This window comes from Polistes canadensis, unplaced genomic scaffold (genome assembly GCF_001313835.1).
Source record: "Polistes canadensis isolate GaletaPanama2010 unplaced genomic scaffold, ASM131383v1 scaffold_197, whole genome shotgun sequence".
Classification (NCBI taxonomy): domain Eukaryota; kingdom Metazoa; phylum Arthropoda; class Insecta; order Hymenoptera; family Vespidae; genus Polistes; species Polistes canadensis.
The window spans coordinates 169,028-191,872 of NW_014569744.1; the positions used below are offsets into that span (position 1 = coordinate 169,028).

Consider the following 22,845-nt stretch of genomic DNA (forward strand, 5'->3'; position numbering starts at 1 on the left):
TATATATATTAATATATTCCTTTATCGTTTGTAAATAATGTAAATTTGCAAATAATGCAAAAAAACACATGTAATAGTTTGTACTTGATGATATTGAAAGATTGTAACAAAATAGATATTATTATATTACTATTATACTAAAACAATTAAGATACATAAGATTAATTGCAATATCGTATTATAATAAGTATTTCTTAAGATCTAAAGTAGAGAAAATATTGTTTAAGCACATAGTAGTCTTACATTTCTTGTAAAGTTAATATTTTTTTTTTTAAATAATAAATATTTTTATATTTATATAAAAGAAAGAACGATATTTTCATGACTCCTTTTTATGGAGTGACTTAGAAAGTTAAAAAATGTGTCTAAGGAAACGGAGAAGAAATTGTCAATTGAAAAGAATTAAAAATCTCATAGAAAAATTGTGCAAAAAATTTGAATGAACTTAAATTGTAAGCTCTAAAAACGGAGATCTTATCCTGGGGAGAGATTTATAAATATGAAGTATCACTTGAAGTAAATATCATCCTTCCCTAAAATTTTAAATATAATCTAGGCTTCTAAAAGAAATGTAAAAACTTATCCCAAAACAATTACTTATATTTTCTCTACTTCAATAAATACTTATAATAGGATGATGCAATTAAAAAAGCTAATCTTACATTTAACAAAATGTTGGAAGTCATTGTAATTATGATAAAATCCCATTTTATCATTCTACTTAACGCTTTATATTGACATAAATGATTTTGTCTCAACAAACGTCTGAACAATGAAACGTCTCAACAATTATGAAAAAATATGATACGTGCCAATAATTACAATGGTGAACTAAATCATAATTAACGGCATGTATATAGAATTTTTGAACTTAATGATTATTTTATACAAAATATTATAATAGTTAGGAAAAAATTTAGTAATTTACACAGCAAATAATTTAGTATTTGTTTACAAACATGAACAAACTGCTGGGCTGGAATTAGAAGATATGTATTTTATTTAACATGTTAAATGCCAAACCTATTTTGTTTAGTATCCTACTTATACCAGGTTAATCCGTCAACTAGAGATGTCCATCACCAATAACTAAAATGGCACTTAACGTGTTAATAAATTAACATGCTAACTATTCAATTTCTACGTAGAATCATTACAGATAGAAAGAGACAGATGTAGAATAAGATAATATTTTATAAGATGTAACAGAAAGAATAGCAGTTTGTAAAACCAAATGCAAAAATAGTTTCTTAATCAATGAATTATGCGATTCTTAATAGTAAAAAAAAATATGCATCATATTTCACAACCTTTTAATTGTAAACGTAATTTAGTGCACAAAAAACAAAAGGAAAAGAAAAGAAAGGAAAAGAAGAAAAAGGAATAAAAAAAATCAAATAGTTCAATAATTTTTGATAATGAGAGATCATGACTTGCAACATAAACATGAAAAATAAATATATAAAAAAAAAACGGACAAAATATCAAATAAAAATTATTTTACTTTAATTTCTATGGCTGAGCGGTACTTCCTATGGAGATGCTTTTTTGATTTTATGATTTCATTGCTATTTAAATAAAAGTTTGACTATTACAGCTGCCCAACTTTCACTTATATTTTTGTATATAAATGAAAATGCTAAGTAAACATCAAACAAGCTATTTAAGCATAGTCATGATTTCATTATTTTACAAATTAGCATTGTGATAATAAGTAACTACTTATTACAGATGATTATAAGTTGATGTAGATTGTGTAAATTGATCATCTGTTTCAACTTTAATATCAACACTTTCGGTTGTTGTGTCTTTGTGTTTAGCTAATTCTATTAAAGCTAAAGCACCCATCAGTTCTTTATTACTTTCTGGTAATGATAATTTAGGTATATCATTTTCTTGTTTTATAATTGTTTGATTATTATCTTTCGTGGTTAAATCAACTAAAGGCATTTCCGAGTTGATTTTTTTCTCTGCGATATTATTCCCAGAACCTTTGAACATCAAAACTGTTGGTCTTGTTTCATTAAGAATGGGTTTTGAAGTTGATATAAGAGATTTAGGAATCGATATTATTTCAGATTCTTCGTCGATATTTTTCCAAATTGTATTGTTCAATTCTTTAACCGTATTTTGTCTATCCTGAAGAATAGGAGCTTCAAAAGATTTGGAATTATTACTATCAGACCACAATGTTTCTAATGCCACAGTGCCTTCTGTGTTTATATTTTCTTTTATTTCTTGTTGCAATATCATGTTGGAATATTCCATATAAGATTCTACGTAGGCTTGTGCATTCCAACTATCTTGAAGTAAATTATTATAAGAAACAATATTATTTTGAGAATGTGGAATTATTTCGTTTAGACTTTTTCTACATGGTGGAGATATAGGAGACGTATTTGATGATTCCCATTGTAAATTAGAGTTAGAACTAGGAGTTGATGGTTCATTAGAATTTATTCCTTCATTGTTCATTGCACCAGTCGTCAATGTACTATTGGCATTAGTATCCCAATTTATGGGGTTTTCCAAGTTCTGTTCCATACAAGCTTCTCGTAGCCACCGTTTCTTTGGTTGAAGTCTATCTAATGGGTTTGCTAATGACGAAGTAGGTAATTTTGAAGATAATTCGTCCTCTAATGTTTGTAAAATAGAACATGTTTGATCTTCATCTTGACTATCGTCTTGACTGTCCTGATTCTCTGCGGAATAAGATCTTTCTTTTGGAACTATACAATTTAAGTTCTCTTGTTCACCAACAGCATCGTCCATCACTAAACCTTTTCTAGATTTAGGTTTTTTAATATCTTCGCTACCATTTTTCCATACTTTTCTTTTATGTTCTATCTTTTCTGTTGGCGTTCTTTCCTCCTTTTCTCTAGACATTTTAAAACGTTCAAGCCACCGTGTTTCTTCACTAGATAATTCCGTATTTTTTGGAATAAATTTCAATGAGAAATCATCAGATCTAGATAAAGTTGCATAAGGATGTTCAGAGCAATGCCTATTAGCATGCGTGAATCTTCTTTTACAATCAGGTATAGAGCACACAAAAGGTTTTTCCCCTGTATGTAAACGCTGATGAGTTTTCAGTTGTCCCGATTGCGTAAATGCTTTTAAACAACCAGGAAAGTCGCATTGATATGGACGTTCTCCTACAACATTCCAACAATTTCAAATGTTTATTTTTTATTTATAATCCTATTATATATAGCAAAAAATACAGAAAATATTTCAATTCATAATACAGGGTGTCATATAACTAGTGGTATAGGTAAGCAGGGGGTTATTCTACATGAAAAACTAAGTGAAAAATGTATAGAATTAAATTTGTTTATTTAAGATTTTATTTTCGAGAAAAATAAGTTTAAAAATTTGTCAAGTACACGTTCCCTTAATTCAGTTTCAGTTCTAAAAATTCTACTATCTTTTACATATTTTGGAAAGCATTTTTGTGCTTCTTAATATGTTTAAAAACATTGTAAGAATGATGAAATCTCTTATATCTATATATCTTATTATTATTCTATTCTTATACTTATCGAAAAAGACTTTTAGTTTTCAGGGTTGCAAGCTCAATCAAGTGCATGCATTTTCAACAAATTTCCAAACTTATTTCACTCAAAAATAAAACCTTCTATGAACAAATTTGATTCTACATTTTTGACTTAGTTTTTCAGGTAGAATTATCCCAGGTTCATTTGTACTATTGTTTAAAGGACATACATAAAATAAACACAATAGACGATTAATATTTTATATTTATTTACAATTAATATAAATCTTATAGAAAAAATGATAACCAGTTATTTAGAACAAAAAAAAAACAGATAAAATATTAATTATTTTCTGAAATAGTCAAAGAAAATTTGTATCATCATGTAAATATTGATTAAATGACTAGATTTAAAAAGCTTTCTTAGCTTCTCACTATTACGTAAATTATAAAAAAAATAAATATTTTCTTTTTAACTCTGAATACTAACAAATAAGATAAGCATCATACTTTATTTTGAGATACATAATCGTACACGTGCTACTGAATGAAGGTGAGCTCATATACGTGCTACGATATATATACATGCGTTTAATAATACTTTAAAAAGAATGATTGTAATTTCGTCCATTGTAAATATAGTAATTGTGAAGCATTTATTAAGAAAGTTGCTATTCTCGTTCACCCTGCATCGTTATACATAATAAGCATAATAAAAAGAGAAATAAAGAGCGGGGGAAAAGAGCAGGAAAACGAGAAAGAGAAAAAGAAAGAGAAAGACTCTTAAAGCACGGATTTAAAGCACGCATGATGGCGTTTGGCGGGAGCCCGACCACGCGCTGCGCGTAACCGTTGCGCCAATATTTTGTATGAACATTAGAAAAAAGGCGCTATCGTAAATACACCAATTGTAATCAATTGAACAAACAATTAGTGTAATTAATGATACATTGAAGAAATAATATGATAATCTTTAGAATAATATTAGCTTAGAAAATAAATAATAAACACAAATCGGGGGAGTTAAAAGGAAAGAAAAATAACATACCAGTATGCGTTCGTAAATGAGCTTGTAAACTCTTTTCTCGAGGAAAAACACGATTACAATAAGAACATTTAATACTACTGGGTGATGTGCTCCCCTGCTTCATAAGTTGTGTAAGAACATCTGCTCTAGGTCTACCACGTCGTTGATTATCAGATGCAGAATCTGTTTTAGATCCCGTGTTGCCCGAGGGCATACTTTTTTCTCTGTATTCAGGCGATGAACATGAATGACTGGGACTAAGATCAATGTTCCTAGCTTCCTCACTCCAGTTCCAGGGATAAAGCATTTGGTCACTGATCGAAGGGCTGGTCAATGATTCATCAAACGATCGTGATTTTGAAGCTTGCAATGCCATTCCGCCCTCTATTTTCCAATATACAAGACACTTTTCTTTCTTTAAAATTTCAAGAAAACGTTAGAGAAAGTATCTACTATACTCGTGCGACCTCTTCTTTTCCGCGTTTTACCGCGTGTCGCGTGCAACTATTAAACCGCCAAAATACAACTGTAATGGATAACGCCGTGACGCTAACTTTAGAAGGTACAGTCGGTAATAAAAATATCTTATCATCATTTTTGCGATTGTCCATTTACTTAATCAATTCTATTTTAAATTTTATATTATAACATCTTCATAATATTTTCTGATTTCAATTAGAATTTCAAATGAAAGTTTTAAAAATAAATTAAATTATAACGATTGGCTCGTTTGGTATTGTCGAATCACGATAACGTTTGTGCTCCTACTCATCCGGTTATCGACCGATCAAATTTCATTTTATTATTTCTGGCGTCTTATTCGTTCTAATCAGTTTTACAATGTCCAATCACATTCTTCGAATCCGAAGAGAATTCTGATTTGAGAAATGAAAAATAAACCAATCAACGAATAGCGAATAACTAGCGAAAAAACTACAGCCAATACAATCTGATACAATTTTGATTGGTCGATTCTCAACTTTTCTTTCGGCATTGTTCAATCAGAATTCGTATTTCTCATTATAACATCTATGTTCTAAACTCTATTCTTTAAAATATAATGACGATATGTAATAATATTATTATGTAAAGATACTGAAATTATTACTTCATTTTAATTGATATAATTTGTTTAAGTTATGCCTAAAATAATTTCTATATTAAACGAAATTATGTCGTGGATTAAATATACAAATCATACCAAATACGGCAAACGGAAGTAAATCTATCGAATAGAAATAAGTAAATTGATATGTTATTATTACTATTAATATAATGAATTACTTATTTTCATTTATTTTTGTTTTGTAATATATTATGACGTAGATTACGTATATATTACTTTTATACAGACAAGCTTTAAAGATAAAGTTATGTTCTTCAAGGAGCATGCATATGAAATTTCCCGCCTTTCTTGGACTTCTGTCGGCGTTATTAATTTGTATTAAAAATATGAAAAATATAATTTAAATTGAAAAATGTCAATAATTGTAAAGAAAATTTTCCAAAATAATCTATATAAAACTATCGCTAAAAAATATTTTCTCCGGTATTCAGTAGACTCATGAAAAACATGCCAATTTTATCAAATACAACAACTATAAAAATAATTATACTTTATTAATTAGAGCCGGTATTTTGATAATTCTATATGACTAAAATTAAAAACTTATTTTTTGATGATATTTTTTGGTAATAAATGACATAAAATGATTATTATTAAAAATGTTGGTGGGGAAGTGGCGCGCTGGGTGCAAGACAATTATGCGGTCCCTCCCCAAACGCAGACCTCGTGGTGAACTATCTTCAACACGGCCATATTGAAATATTGAATGTCTCTCTCACACAAGGGCTCAATAGTAGCCGTGAAATTTTCGAATAATCCTCGAAGAAGAGAGGATAAGAGACATGGAGAACCAGTACAGCATTACTGTCACAAATAAATTTGGAAATGCTTCTGCTTGGGACGAATCAGAAGATCCACAGCTATACTTGCAAAAGTTGCAAGAAGCTAAGAAAAAAGACAAGCTCGCCGAAAAGGAGAACAAGAGTAAGCAGACCGAGACACAAAAGCTTGCTGGTAATAAGACGCCCAAGACTCGTGTAATAAAAGATGCCCAACAACAAGTAACTAAAGTGCAAGAAGTTAAGAAAGATCCAGGTTAGTTCGTTTCTTAACCATCTCTCTGGCCTCGTGTGCGCGGTATTATGGCCGCCGGTTTGTTCCTCGTGGCCCCATGTGCTTTTCATATATATTTCTGCTTATGATCATTTTCCCTTAACTGTTCCAATAGATTTGCTTTCATATCATCTGTAATCAAAGATCTTCACAGTTCTCCTACCGGTTTCAACTTTAATGCAAGCAATATTACATGGAACACAATAGCATTATTTCCATTTATATTTTTCATTTTTACAATGACTCACATAATCATATTACTACGAATAAATAGATATATTTGTTTAACTATAAATATTATTCAAATTATATTATTTTCTTCTATTTTCATTTCACTTTTTTTTGTTTTTTTTTTTCAACAGCATTTAACAAAGTAAATTGCAGATTGACTTTTTTAAGATTAACTACAACTTTTGCAAATGTTCTTAATTGCAAGAGCATTTCTTGTTTTATATATTCTATTTCTTTGTTTTAATAAAATCTTGGGTTCAATAACAATTCCTATCATTCTTTAATCATCGTTATTAATTCGTTAAAATTTAACATGTACGAATACAAAGAACGTTTTATAATTTATTAGGAATATCATTTCAAGACAGATCTTTTTAAATTTCCCTTATGTTTTTATAATTTTAATTCAATGCAATATGGAAATAAATAATATAAATATTGCATTTGCATGATAGGTGAAAAGAAAATAACTCAGCCAAGAATAACTGCAGGAGATCGAAGCGTTAAGTTCTCTGGAGAATCTAGAGAAGAGCATAATAACAGACGTAATCGTGAAGATGGTGAAAGAACAATCCGTAACCAAGGAGAAGTAAGACGTGGACCGAATGGGTTAGTATATTGAATCTATATGTTAGATACTTGAAGCGTATGATATTTTCTATCTTATTAAATTTGTTTTTATATTATCAAAAAATATGAAAGAAAACTAACTTGAAAATGCATTGCATATAAAAAGATAAGTAATCATTTATTTTTCACTGTTTTATAGCGAAGCTCGAGAAATACGTGAATATCGTAACACCAACGAAAACCAACGTGGTGACTATGGTGATCGCAGAGGACGTGGAGGTATGCGCGGAATGGGCCGTGGACGTGGAGGTAGAGGAGGAGGTAGAGGTGGCTATGATAACCGTGGAAAGCGTGAATTCGATCGCCAGTCTGGCTCCGATAAAACGTTCGTATTAATATTAGAATTAGAATGTTCTCTTATAAGTGATTCAATACTAATTCGTCATATATATCTTTTTTGTATAAATAGAGGAATTAAACCAATTGATAAGAAGGATGGCGCAGGAAGTCACAATTGGGGTACTCATAATGATGAGATAGAGTAAGTAATAAATCTATATGAAAAAAATCAATGTGATAGATACTGCCGTGCACGTTAAATCATTTAATTTCTTGATATTTTATTATCAGAGAAAGCTTAAATCAGGAAAATGTTGATTGGGTAAATGAGAAACCTGAAACTGAAGTTACCCCAACACCAACTGAAGTTAAAGAAGGAGAAACATTGGCAGAAGCTTCAACCGATGAAAAACGACAAGTACCAAAGTCACACGAATTGACTTTGGATGAATGGAAACGTCGTCAAAACCGAAGGGCAAAGCCCAAATATAATTTGCGCAAAGCTGGAGAAGGTGAAGATTTGTCTCGATGGAAGAAAATGTATGCTTTGGAACGAAAGAAAGAAGGCTCTGAAGAAGATGAGGAGGGTGAAGAGGAATTTGATGCAGCTGCTGAATTTCCTCAACGTGCTGGAAGGCAAAAACGTGTCTTAGGCATCGAAATACAATTCAGCGATGCACGACGCGGCACTGGAGGACGTGGTCGAGGAGGACGCGGTGGTCGCGGCGGTGAACGTGTCAACGGTCGTGGATTTGGAAATCGCGATGCTCCCAGAGATGGGGATTCTCGTGGTGCTGCAGTAAGTATATCTATACATTTATACATGCATTACATATATATTAAGTTAAGTAATATATAATTTCCATTTTAGCACATGCATATATTTACTATATTTTGTATTAATTGTGAATAAATCGTTAAACAGTTGCAGGCACCACAAAACGAACAAAGGTCACCGCGCGGTCGTCAAAATGCTCCAAAAGTAGATGACGAGAATGATTTCCCTTCATTGGGATAGAGAGCTTCGTCTTTTGATTATACAATATCCCACAACCACCGCAGCCACCAACAGTACTTTTATGACAGATAAAATTACTATTATTATTACGAATATTATTATCAACCGTCTTACATCAGTGACAATATTATTAATGCATCATTCATACAGTACCTTTTGCAGAATGAGATACGTAATTTGAATAAAACTTAGCGCCCACAAAAGCGCTGCTTCATATTGACACATGACTATTCGTGCAAAGCTTATGTGAGTACAAAAGAATCCAAATAAGATTCTTAGTGCTTACATGAAGATTGACCATATGTAATTGTGAAATATAAAACATAAGTGGCAATATGAGATCAGTGAAGCAGCATATCTGAACGAACGTTGTTAATAATCGTGAATTTGCTGAAAAAAAAAATAAGAAAGAAGTCGAAGAAATTTTTTCATAAAGACTCAGATTAAGAAATACAAAATCAAATGCGAGATCCATTTTACATAAGTTGGAATAACTTAAAGACTAAATATTGCGTACATATATATATATATATATATTTATATATATTATTTCGAAACATCTATATATATATATATATATATACATATATATATATATTACTCTGAACGGAAAGAAAATTTTATCGAAAATGTATTGAAAAAGAAAATGAGTAAAGTAAAGTAAAAAAAAAGAAAAGAGAAAACAACAATTTAAGCGGCGAAGTAATCATGAATTTTAATTTTGATGTGGCATTGAAGGCCTAAGGAGGCTGGATGCAGCACCGATACGTATATAAAACTACATATGTACGATAACCGTGTAGCTATAAATTTTAAACACTCTTTCTGTTTTATAATTTTTATACGGTGTTTGGAAAAAGCCTTCCTGATCGCAGTTGGCAAGCGACATTGCTTACCGCGCGTAAAACTTAAGACTCCCGAAGCGTATGTTTCTATGTAATAAACGATTCTACTAAAAATGTTTATTTAGCTAAAATAAGTTTGGCTTATAGAAAGACATAGATACTACTTTCCCTTCAGATGTAACTAATCTGAATCTAACGTTTAAGTGATGAATATTAGATACATACACCGATGAATACACAGCTTTACAAATGTATAACAAATTTTAAGGAAATAGGAGCGATTAACTGCAGTGTAAGGGATGGCAGAATGAATCTGATAATCCGGTACGTGTTATACTTATTCGTCGCGATTGTCATATTCTTAATTATAAATTGCTATATTAGTTATTTACTACACTTGTTATACGTTTAAATAATACAGCCAAAAATTCACATACACGTACACACGACACATCCCGGTCCTCTCCCTCTCTCTCTCTTTCTCTCTCTCTTTCTCTCTCTCCACGTTGAAAAATACGTTACGAAGCTATTTGAAGCTTAGGTATATGTGTAAATAACATGATATTTACAATAATAAATTGTGACAAGATCAGTCCATTTCATTCGGCCCTTAATCAAAAACAATATGTTAATGATGGACCAAAAATAGTATTAGAAAAATACGATTTATGTTCTAATCTACAGGAATGAAGAAAAGAAGAATGGAAGGTATGTTTCAATACGAATGATTTTAAACAGATTTGTTGATATTTGTTTTTTTTTTTTCTACAAATTAGACTTAATCATGTTCGCATTAAAAAAAAAAAAAAAGTATGCATGAATTGTCCTATGAAAAAATACTTGGAATAGTTTTAAAAGTCCTTTATATTTCTCCCTTCACATTATTTTAGCAAAGGAAAGAAAAGGAAGGAGGGAAGAAGACAAAGAAACAAGATTGTTTCCAATTTGATCCGATGGAAAGCGCTGCTGTAGCGGGACGCGGTGACAAGTGGTGCGAGGGGTATCGGTGATTAGGAGGGAAGAAGAGGAGGAGCGAGAGAGAGAGAAGAAGAAGAGAGGGCTAAGCCCGTGAAAAAAGGACGAGTGGTAGAAAGAGAAAGGGAGAGGGAGAACAGGAGCGCATGCCGCAGCCACGGCCCCCAACTTGCCCTAAACTCGTGCGAGCAGGCTCTATCGTCGGGCGAATTTTAATGGCGGCTTATTCCCGACTCCCTGTTTAGTGTTGTGTTGTGGAGTGAATCGATGAACACATTGTTTGATTGAATTTTACACACGTGCAACCTGGACGACACGAATGGACCCTAACTTATTGTCAAATATATAGACAAAATAAGAGTTTTCAATTTGTGCAAGGAACGGTGTTCCCACCTCATACAAGTATATAGAAAATAATTCGATCGAGATACAGAGGCTCACGAGACATGGTGCACATCCGCGATGTGCCGTAGCCGTGGCGACTCACCACCTCTCAACGGATTCTTCAACCCTACAGCCGTTTCCTACGCCTTCGCTCTTACGTGGAAAAGGTAATTTCATTTCGATACATTCGATACAAAATCAAATATGTCTTACGACTTCTTCTTTTTCTTCTTCTTCTTCTTCCTATTTTTTTTTTACTTTCCTTTTTTTTCCTTCTCTTTCTTCTTTTCATTCCATTCTTTTTTTTTTACTTGTGTCGCGATAATATCGTATACGAGTGATTGATAATCGTACGTTCCATTTTATGCTATCAAGAGTTTAAATGTGCAAGCGTTTCATCTCTCTCTCTCTCTTTCTCTCTCATTCTCCTCTTTTTCTTTCTCTCTCCTCTCCTCTCCTCTTCTCTCTTTCTCTCTCTCTCTCTGTCTCTGTCTCTCTTTTTCTCTAGATGGATAGACGTCTTTCTTTTGTTTTTTTTGCTTTTCCCCTTTGTTTCACCTAATCATTTTTTTGTTCCCCCATCTAATAATTCGTATTGTTACGCCAAGGTGATAATCGTAAATCAAGGAAAGAAAATAATCTATGAATACTCGACAAGTTTTTGTATTACGGTGGCCGCTAAATTGCAAGACATACAAGGTCCTTGCCTTTGTGCGAAGACAGTGGCCCTATAGCTGTCAAGAGAGTTCTGCTGGCCACGTTAATGAAGGGCGGTGCGTGATACGATGTTACCTTAAAAGCGTGGAGCCATCTGCCTTAGCTTGTCTGTCATCGATGTTAAAATCTTTTTAAATGTTCAAACGTGTCATAATAATTATATTGTTGTTCTTTATATCATTGATTATCGTTCATATTAGTTTTGTGATAATGTAATTAATATGTCAGTCGATACATCGATTACTTTTACTAATTTTAAACAAATGTAAACATATATTGTAATGAGCAGATGTAGAGGTAATTTACATTGAATTTTTGCTAAGTTAATTAACAATGAAAGATTACCTTTTTATTTTTATTGTTAAAGGGGTTAAGAGAAAAGGAAAAACCATGCAAATAAACAACAATCTTTTGGATTCTATATTTTAAATATATATATATAATTACATTGAAAAAAAAAAACAGAATATTTGCATGTTTGTCTTACTTATTAGTTGTTTAATACTTTGTGTATTTTTATACTTATCTTTGGGTTTTGTATTATTGTTTCAGGGGTACCGGACAGTGAGCATCATGTCGGTACCTGGCCATACATATTGCTGGTAGTAACGTATTCATATTGGCGTTCTACCAGCGGTTATTATACCCTAACTATACCTATTAAGCTTCCTACCCTAGCCTTGCATACGCACAAACGCACACGCCTAGCGTGCGCGCACGTGCTTTGCTAGGTGTCGTATACACACCATGAGATTCCTGGAGTATAGAACATTTTCTATTTCATCAATATTTTCACCTTGCTGCTTGCTGCAACCGTCCTTCCATGGATCATTATTTTCGTCCATGTCTGTTGCCACTTGGTTTTTAGTGGTATTGGTAACTGCAGCAATAGACACCCCTGCTAGTACTACTGTGCCACCACAAGAGAATAAGTCACCTCACATAGCTGCACAATTTCCTGCCGAAGAAAGTCAGCATTATGGATTTTATGCCTTAGATCCAAATACAACGAGAGAAGGTGCCCTACGATTTAATCATCTAGCCATAGATCCTATCACAAAGAGACTCTATATTGGGGCTGTTAACAGACTCTTGCAGCTTGATTCGAACCTTCAGCTTGAAGAACATGTTTCAACAGGTAAATTCATTTTTAACATGCATTCTTATTTCTAAAAAATCTTGATATTCATTTCAAAAGTTTCAATTCGCTTGTTTTTTTTTATATTTAGGACCAATATTGGACAATCCTCAGTGTCATGCTACAGGCTGTTCTCCTAGAGATGTAACAACACTAATGAACAACGTAAACAAGCTTCTCATTGCTGATCTCGAATCACGAACCTTAATTGCATGTGGTTCTCTTCGCCAGGGTGCTTGTGAAAAGTACAAAATGTCGAATATAACTACTAAGCCAGAATTTATTCCTCTCAGTGTAGCAGCTAATGATGAAACTTCTTCTACATATGCTTTCATTGGTCAAAGTTATAATCCATGGGGAAAAACAAATATCCTATATGTAGGTACAACATTTACCAACAGAGGAGACTATCGGCACGATGTACCTGCCATTTCGAGCAGAAATCTTCGTAATTTAGAAATTGCTGAGTTTTCATTTACCAAACAATCGATAGTATATATAGATGTTAAATATAGAGATCATTTCTTAGTCAAATATGTCTATGGATTTAATGCGAGTGATTACGCATACTTTGTATTAGTACAGAAACAATCTTATCTTCCTGAACAAGAAGAATTGGGATATACATCTAGATTGGCAAGAATTTGTATAAGTGATCAAAATTATGATAGTTATACGGAAGTGACTTTGCAATGTACGGTAGATCTAGGAGACGGAAAACAACATCTTTATAATTTAGTACAAGATGCTAAGGTTGCATTAGCAGGGAGCGATTTGGCGATGCAGCTTGGAATATCTGTTGGTGATCCTGTGTTTGTTTCTGTGTTTTCTCCGAGCAAAGGTATCACAAACGAACCTTTGTCTCGCTCAGCAGTTTGTATCTACAGTCTACAGGAAATTGAGACGAAATTTAATGAGAACATTCACATGTGCTTCAATGGTACTATCAAATATCGCAACATGGGTTACGTGAGTGGTCCGATACAAGATGGAAAATGTCCTTCGGCCGGTGTAAGTATAAATATACGCATTTATATCTTAACATAATTTTTACAAATATCCGCATATTTTTTTTTTTCATAAATTTGTTACAGAATACTGGAAATATTCTTAATTTTTGTGAAGTAGGCTTGAAAATTTCTGGCGTTTCACCTATTGTAAGTCAAGCAATTTTACATTTTCCTGATACATTTGTGACTTCTGTGACCGTAGCAAATACAGAAAGTCATACAATAGCATTTTTTGGAACTGATGATGGTGTATTGAAAAAAGTTTTACTTTCTGCAACTGAAGCATTTGTTTATGAAAGCATTGTAATTGACAAAGGTCAAAGATTATTACCTGATACAGCAATCTCTCCAGATGGAGAACATTTATATGTATTGTCAACTTCAAGAATTTCAAAAGTCAAAGTAGAACATTGTAGTAGTTACACGAATTGCAGTAGTTGTCTTGATGCAAAAGACCCTTACTGTGGTTGGTGTTCCTTGGAAAAAAGGTAAATACAAATTTACTTACTAATACGCATTGTTTCACAGAATATTTATAATATAAAAAAAAATTTTTTTTAATTGCTGAATTATATTTATTTCATATAGATGCACAGTTAGAGGTGACTGTCAAAAAGCAAGTCATAGTAGTCCAAGATGGTTGTCCTTAGGCACTGGTCAACAGTGTATTGATTTTGAGCAAGTGTTTCCTGATCATTTGCCTATCAATCAGATGATTACGGTTCAGTTAACAATTAGAACATTACCCGAATTGCCAGCAGGTGCTAATTACAAATGCGTTTTTGGCAATGCAGAACCAATTGATGCATTGATGACTGGTTTTGGCCTTTCCTGTCCTACACCACCTATTTCAGAAAGGCCTAATATAATTGATGGAACTGATCATGTTCTTGTGCCATTATCTGTTCGTTCAAGTGAAACCAACAAAGATTTCGTTTCTCGCAATTTTGCATTTTTCGATTGCTCTAGACACACCGTATGTACTGAATGTGTCAAATCTCAATGGGCGTGCAGCTGGTGTGTGTATGATAATAAGTGTACGCACAATACAAGCTGCCAAGGTATAATATCAGGAGAAAATGTAAGTGTGTTATAATTTTGTTGATATTTCTTATATTTTCTTGTTAAAATCAATTTTTATATTTTGAAATTCTGATATTTTTTATTTTATTTTGTATAGAATCAGGCACATCTTGCTGCACACGGAGCTCAGTACTGTCCTAGATTCGTACCACAAAAGGAACCTTTGATGTTACCAAACAGTGTACCTAAAGAAATCATTTTAGAAGTTGAAAATTTACCACATCCACAAGTAGGGCACAGTGGATTTCAGTGTATCGTTACGATAGAAGGAGCTAATTTAAAAGTTCAAGCAAGAGTTGACAGCAGTCGTTTTATAGTTTGTGACAAAACAGTATATTCTTACGAAGCATTTACGGGAAAATATAAAGCCGAAGTGACCGTCGTTTGGAATGCCAATCATTATGTAGATCAAACAAAAATAATTCTCTATAAATGTGAAGTACTTGGATCGCATAGAGAGCATGCAGACTGCTCTCTCTGTTTAACGAGAGATCCACGATTCGAATGTACATGGTGTGGGAATAGTTGTGTGTATAAACATTCTTGTTTGCATTCACCATTTGCAGAATGTCCGAAACCTAGGATAGACATGATCAAGCCCCTAAGTGGGCCGATTGAAGGTGGTACGTTAGTCACTATCGAAGGCAGTAATTTAGGATTAAAGAAAAGTGACGTTGAAGGAAAAATACATATTGGAGATACCCCATGTACTTTGGTGGACTATGAAGTGTCCGTTCGTATTGTTTGCCAAACAGGCCGGCACGAAGCAACGGATACAGCTTCCGTAGTCGTTGGTAATGACGCTGGATTTACAGAAAGTGCAGTGTTATTTAATTATAAAGATATACGTCTAACTGGTATTTATCCATCTGTTGGTCCACAAAGTGGTGGTACACAACTAGCCATTACTGGTATGTATTTAAACATTGGAAGTACGATATCTGCGTATTTGGATGAACTATCATGTCACGTGAATGCAACACAAGCAAGTAGTACAAGATTAACGTGCGTTACAAGTAAATCTGGTCGTGTAAGGAGGATTCACAAGTTAACTTTATCTATTGACGGGGCAAATCGTACATTAATAAATAATCCATTTAATTATACACATGATCCAACTATAATGGAGATCAAACCATTGAAAAGTTTTGCTTCTGGCGGACGAATGATAACCGTTCACGGTACGAATTTAGATACCATTCAAAAACCAGAAATGGAAGTTTATTTTGAAACCGAACTTATGCCAGTTAATCGTACCATTTGTGCGGTATTAAATCCAACACAAATGGAATGTCCAAGTCCTAGTGTTGCTGGAAGATTTGTATCTCTTCATCGTAACGAACGTACGGCAACAGGTATTTCACATTCGATGAGAGTTGAATCTCAATTATCGTTTAAAATAGCATTTATTATGGACAACGTGGAAAGTGTTAGAGATTTAGAAAAGCATTTTCAAAGTCTTAGAAATCGTTTATTGTACGTCGAGGATCCGAAATTTTTTCCATTTCCACGTAATGTGAAATTGTATAAAGGTGATACGTTAGTTATCGAAGGAGAAAATCTAAATTACGCAAGCGATGAATCTGACGTAAATGTTACCGTTGGTATGATGCCATGTAACGTTACTTCTCTTGCATTATCTCAATTGGTCTGTACACCACCGGATCAACAACCCGATCCTACGGATGAACTTGGAATAAAAACAGAAAATGGTTTACCTTTGGTAGTAGTACGTGTTGGAAAGAGTTTACGATTTCCTATTGGGTATCTTCATTACGAAGTTATCAAATCTTATCCAATACCACCGGAAGCAATAGCGGGTATCGCTGCTGGTACATTTGGTCTTATATTCTTGTTCATTTTGGTGTTAATCATTTATAGAAGAAAAAGTACACAAGCCGAAAGAGAATATAAACGGATACAAATACAAATGGATACTCTTGAAAGTAACGTTAGAATGGAATGCAAACAAGCATTTGCCGAATTACAAACTGACATGACAGATCTAACAGCGGATCTCGAATCGTCTGGCATACCAACACTCGACCATAAAAATTATATTATGAAAGTCTTTTTCCCTGGTGTTATAGATCATCCGATATTGAATGATCAGCGATCACGCAGCAATGTCTCTCGCACAAATTATGATGCTGCAATGGTGCAATTTGAACAACTTATTAATAATAAATACTTTGTATTAACTTTTATTGACACGTTAGAGGCACAAAAGGATTTCAATATACGAGACAAAGTTAACGTTGCCTCATTATTGATGGTAGTTTTAATGGGAAAAATGGAATATGCAACTGATATACTTATGAATTTATTACTTAGACTGATCGAGAAAGCGGTTAATACGAAGCATCCACAACTTATGTTAAGGAGGACAGAATCTGTAGTTGAAAAAATGCTTACCAATTGGATGGCACTTTGTATGTATAATTATTTGAAAGATTACGCGGGTTCGTCGTTATTTTTATTATTCAAAGCTATTAAGCATCAAATAGAAAAGGGTCCTGTGGATGTTATTACGCACGACGCACGTTATTCCTTATCAGAGGAAAGACTTTTACGTGAACAAATAGAGCACAGTGTTGTGACGTTGCACGTTGTTCAAGATGATTTGGATGAAAAAATTCAGTGCAAGGTTTTAGATTGCGACACGATAAGTCAAGTGAAATCTAAAATTTTGGATGCACTTTATAAGAATACTCCATTTTCGTTAAGGCCGTCCATTCATGATGTGGATTTAGAATGGAGACATGGCCGTGGTGGCCATTTAACGCTTCAAGATGAGGATCTGACTACCAAATGTAGTGGTGAATGGAAAAAGATAAATACGTTAGCTCATTATGGTGTCAAGGAATCTGCTGTAATGTCTCTTATACCCAGACAAAATGATGGCTTTCCTGTTTCTTGTAAACTACCATGTCATGCCTGCAAGCCATCTCATTATCATCATCAACAACAACCGATTCATCATCATGGTCATCATCATCATTTACATCAGCATGCAAATCATTGTTCGTCCACTCATCTTCCATCCGCACCAAATCACAGCTTAATAAGTCCTATAATGTATAACCATCCTGTTAGCGGGTGTTATTTCGATTCTCAACATTCACCGCCGATAATAACGGCAAACGGTGACGTCGAGAGTGGGCACGGAGGTAATCAACGATTATACCATTTGGTGAGGCCTATAGAAGAAGTACACTATCCTCCTGGCATGGGTTTCACAAGTAATAAACACCACCATCATCCTGAACGAACGCACAAAGCCATTCCCGAAATATTCTTAACGAGGTTGCTCTCAACGAAGGGCACTGTCCAAAAGTTCGTTGACGATTTTCTTAATACGATATTGACGGCTAATGAAGCATTGCCCAGTGCTGTTAAATGGTTGTTTGATTTACTCGACGAAGCTGCCAAACAACATGGTATTGTAGACCCAGAAGTGGCACACGCGTGGAAATCAAATAGTTTGCCATTAAGATTTTGGGTGAATTTTATTAAAAATCCAGACTTCATGTTCGATATTAACAAGTCTACGACTGTCGACTCCAGCCTCTCTGTAATAGCACAGACATTTATGGATTCGTGTTCTATGACAGAACACAGATTAGGCAAAGATTCTCCGTCAAATAAATTATTGTTTGCCAAGGATATACCACATTACAGAGAAAAGGTTGGTCGTTTTTATATGGACGTACAGAGGCTGCCACTAATAACAGATCAGGAAATGTCTAGTGCCATGCAACAATTGAGTGCGTCTCATGCTAATGAATTTGACGTGGTTGTAGCATTGAAAGAACTGTACGCGTATGTCAACAAGTATTATGAACAAGTGAGTTTCATGGTTTTATTTTTATCAAAATAATGCAATATTATATTTATAATGTTTATATATTTATTTCAGATCTTAGAGGCCTTGGAGACAGATGCAGGCTGTCGCAAATTACACCTAGCACATAAACTAGAAAACGTAGCATGCACACTCCAAGGGGAAGAGACTAGTGCCTGCTGACACAACCTCCTACTTTCCATCCCAGGACCTATCGACCTCTCCAGAAACACTGACTAGTGCCTCCACTTCATGCATCAGATACACCTCGTTACATATGTACAAATATACACGCCATGTGCATAACAATGCCGTAAGTATGTGTGATTTTGCTAAGGATAGCCACGTGATAGTGCACGGGATGTCATAATCCTGCTGCAGTGTTTTGTTTGTCTCATTAAAATGCACTGGCGAGAAGAACATGCATAGATATTAACACAAGCAAAATATTGGCAATTGTAATCCTTAAACCTAATTTGTAATATAATATAGAGGTACTTTAAAATGATAAAATGAATGCCTACTGTAAAATATATTGACGATAAGGACGAGCGACTGAAATACTCATTTGAATCTCAATGATAGTATGTGTGATATATTGCATGTAAAACTTTCGCACTAGAGATCTTGGCTACTCAAAGATATTGTGCTATAGTACATAAAGAAACATAGGTTTAAGGATTAGAGATGCAAATTAATAATTATATATGATTATTCATTAGAAATTTAAATGTGAGTTTTTAAATTCCGACTAATAATAAGTGAATATCTATGCATGTAATTAAATAAAAACAAAACGTATATATACAACACAATAATACGTGCAAGAAGAGAACAAGTGAAGAAGCCATTGTGTCCACCAGACTGTTTGTACAAATGGTGTACGGCAGCGAGTAGTCTGTGATCCGAGCACGAGTGGCTATGCCTACTATCTTCATTACGATACATATAATTATTAATATGTTATATATAAATATATATATATATATATATATATATACATGAAAAATATATAAAGCAAAAATCACGCAACACACACCTTCATGGATTGTAGTGAGCTAGCTAGAGAGGGACTATATATGTATTATAAGTTGAAGGGTTAAATGCTCTGTTGAAAGAGGCAGCATAAGAGATAATATTAAATTAAGACAATTAAAATAACTTTAGCGAAAAAATTCAAGGATAAAGAGTTATGTGAGCAGCTCAGTCAGTTTAGGCCTATCTAATACGTATGTTCATCATGTAAGAAACGTCTTTATTTATAAAACATTGTTTAGAATTCATATTTTGTTCATACTTGTTTTAGGCAATCAATATGGATATGGAATATCGTTGTTGTGTAATTTGCGATCGTCGTTTTCAGAAAAAAAAAAGAACTCAGTAAGATCATCATCATTGTCATGGTTTATTTCATTCTAATCGCATATGTGGCCAAGATAAAAAGAAAAGGGACTTTAGTAAAGAAAAATTATCTTGACCGCGTACGCGTGAAATTTCTATTATTACAATTACAAGTCACTATTGTCATTATTACAGCTACTATATTATCATCTCTATCATTATTACACTACTATTCATACTACTACTACTATTATTGCTACTATTACTACTACTATTACTACTACTATTACTTATATACATATTATTAACACTGATCATTCAATAATGATGATTCTTATCGTATATTGTTAAGAGAAACCGTATAACAAATGCAAAAAAAAAATGTTTTATATGATTGGATATAGATAATATTATACACACATATTAAATATTTTTTTTTATTTTTTTTTTATTTTTTTTTAATCATCATCTGATTAGGAGAGCAACAACAGTATTGAACAAAATGTATATATTTGTCAAGAAGCACTTTTTCATCATCCATTTTATGAGATATAAAAAAGAAAAAGAAAGTCACGCTACTGATGATGCTAATGCATTTAAAACAATTTTTTGTCGTTAACAACGACGTACACATAGTATTCCTTTATAAATGCATTTTATGTTTAGTTAATATGTATAAGACTGGCTTTTTTTTTTTAAAGTAACATTCTTGAGATGATCGTTAATTCATCTCTTAACTTGTATTATTCCGAACAAAAGAAAGAATTTAATCAATTCAGCGCACACTGCCAAGGCTTTCTTAATGCGCTATATTATAAATTCTCGATCAGTTTAACAAGAAATACGTATTTAAAGCGGTTATTTGAATCGAATCAAGAAAATAACAAGAAAAAAAGAAAAAGAGAAGTTGATGATGTTCTGTCGATGGTAGGCCTAGGGAATCTGGGGGCAAAAATTACTCTCTTGTACTTAACAATCCTTTCTCCCTTGTATTTCAATTAATCTCGAGTCCCCAGAATCCCTCCCCTGCGACATTAATTAATTCATATTATCTCACTCTATTATATGTATTGTATTTATTTATATTACAAACAGACTAACTCTCTTTCTCTATAATTATTATTATTATTGAAATGTGCGTTAATCTGTACACTCCGCATCAACATTTTTTCGCATAATTCTTTTTACATCTCTCTGTGCGTATAATTGTATCAAATTGAGTGCAAGATTGTATTTGTATGTATGTATACACATGATTTTTATTTTTATTATTATTTTAAAAAATTTTGTTTGTATTTAAATTGAATTCTATTCTCGAAACGAAACCATTCGAATTTATACTACACAACACAAAAAGATGGTTATTGTGAAAATACGAGAGTATCGTTAGTATTATTTTTGTAAAACGCATACATTCGTATGAACAAATGAGATATATGTATGTATGGTCCTTGTTCGCGAAAATATTGTAAAAAAAAAAACAAATACGGTATATGTATGTTACTTATTCTACCATACATTTAACGTGAGCTTTCGTTAGTACGAAATTTAATTAAGATAAAAGATTTGATATTTAATATTATCTAATTCGTAGTGGTAATTATTTTTTTCAAATAATTTATTTTTCTTTTATTTTGTTCCTCCTTTTCTTATTCTTTTTTCTGTAAACTCCAAAATAGATCTGAATGTTTTAATTTAACAACCAAATTACATTGTATTCGTATTAAGTAGGGAGAGGGAGAAAAAGAAATTAAGAGCATTTTGTTATTATTTTTTACTTTATTTTTTAGAATCGTGTATATATAATATATTGACACATAAACCGTCTATACTTATATAATTCTAGTTTATATAAAAATCAACGATTTACCAACGCGCATTATATGACTATATTGTAAACGTACAATTTTATGGATAAAATGTCCACAAATATTAACTCTTTATCTGCCCTTACCCAAGTAAACGAATAAAGGAAAAAAATAATGATGGTAGGATAGTAATGATGATGATTATCTAATACGATAATAAGATTATCGCTTTCGATAAAAGAAAAAAGAGAAATCAAAGAGCGTCCCATTTTTCACAACGCTCGTTAGAAATAGTACGAATAATATATTTTTCATTCCTTAATGATGAAATAAAAACAAAAGAAAAAAGAAATAAGTAAATAAATAAATTAATAATAATGATAATAGATTAATAATAATATAAAAATGATAAAAACAAAAAAAGAAGTTTAATTTACTTCGGTGTGTGGCAGGTAATGCGTTAAAAACATTCAAAGAAGCGAGAGTATGATTAAATATTTTGTTGGTTTAAAATGACAAATAAATTTGTAATAAATAGGAATAATGACTGTTCGTTGTAGTATGGCTTTTGGAATGTGACATTCAACATCCTTAAATGCATTTTTAATTGCTTCATTCACTTGACTGCCAAAAAAATACATAATATCTTCAGATTTGTTATTCGACTCGTAATTATATATTAATCAATTAGATTTTCGTACAAAAAGTCGATTGAATTTTTCGCGCAATCTATATCATAGATTATAAAAAAGATAAAACTTTTTCTAATCATGAAGATAAATTTTTATCGAGTTTTTTAATTCAACAATAAAAAATAACACGCTTAAAAGGTATTGATAC

At 32.6% G+C, this 22,845-nt stretch overlaps 3 protein-coding genes across 3 annotated transcripts; 2 read left to right on the forward strand and 1 right to left on the reverse strand.

Annotated features, from left to right (window-relative positions):
* Positions 1-295: 295 nt before the first annotated feature.
* LOC106789715 (regulatory protein MIG1-like) lies at positions 296-5,030 on the reverse strand. The gene is made up of 2 exons (XM_014754172.1): positions 4,545-5,030; positions 296-3,155 (listed from the first exon to the last, which is right to left on the reverse strand). Exons 1-2 carry the CDS (start codon positions 4,897-4,899, stop codon positions 1,726-1,728), a joined length of 1,785 nt encoding a protein of 594 aa, XP_014609658.1. The 5' UTR covers positions 4,900-5,030; the 3' UTR covers positions 296-1,725.
* Positions 5,031-6,284: 1,254 nt separating this feature from the next.
* On the forward strand, positions 6,285-9,282 carry LOC106789707 (plasminogen activator inhibitor 1 RNA-binding protein). The gene is made up of 6 exons (XM_014754164.1): positions 6,285-6,684; positions 7,389-7,542; positions 7,703-7,888; positions 7,973-8,044; positions 8,134-8,641; positions 8,768-9,282. Exons 1-6 carry the CDS (start codon positions 6,432-6,434, stop codon positions 8,858-8,860), a joined length of 1,266 nt encoding a protein of 421 aa, XP_014609650.1. The 5' UTR covers positions 6,285-6,431; the 3' UTR covers positions 8,861-9,282.
* Positions 9,283-10,517: 1,235 nt separating this feature from the next.
* On the forward strand, positions 10,518-22,587 carry LOC106789687 (plexin-B). Its single transcript, XM_014754115.1, has 7 exons — positions 10,518-11,231; positions 12,334-12,919; positions 13,011-13,930; positions 14,014-14,417; positions 14,518-15,010; positions 15,110-18,859; positions 18,932-22,587. Exons 2-7 carry the CDS (start codon positions 12,529-12,531, stop codon positions 19,037-19,039), a joined length of 6,066 nt encoding a protein of 2,021 aa, XP_014609601.1. The 5' UTR covers positions 10,518-11,231; positions 12,334-12,528; the 3' UTR covers positions 19,040-22,587.
* Positions 22,588-22,845: the final 258 nt, after the last annotated feature.

Bases quoted from the DNA above. Each gene is read 5' to 3' on its own strand.
- LOC106789715 (XM_014754172.1), bottom strand. From the start codon at position 4,899: ATGGCATTGCAAGCTTCAAAATCACGATCGTTTGATGAATCATTGACC. The intron at 3,156-4,544 runs GTATGTTATTTT...GGAATGTTGTAG, and splicing joins TCATTTACGAACGCATACTG to GAGAACGTCCATATCAATGC.
- LOC106789707 (XM_014754164.1), top strand. From the start codon at position 6,432: ATGGAGAACCAGTACAGCATTACTGTCACAAATAAATTTGGAAATGCT. The intron at 7,543-7,702 runs GTTAGTATATTG...ACTGTTTTATAG, and splicing joins GTAAGACGTGGACCGAATGG to CGAAGCTCGAGAAATACGTG. The intron at 7,889-7,972 runs GTTCGTATTAAT...TTGTATAAATAG, and splicing joins CAGTCTGGCTCCGATAAAAC to AGGAATTAAACCAATTGATA.
- LOC106789687 (XM_014754115.1), top strand. From the start codon at position 12,529: ATGAGATTCCTGGAGTATAGAACATTTTCTATTTCATCAATATTTTCA. The intron at 14,418-14,517 runs GTAAATACAAAT...TATTTCATATAG, and splicing joins TGGTGTTCCTTGGAAAAAAG to ATGCACAGTTAGAGGTGACT. The intron at 15,011-15,109 runs GTAAGTGTGTTA...TATTTTGTATAG, and splicing joins GTATAATATCAGGAGAAAAT to AATCAGGCACATCTTGCTGC.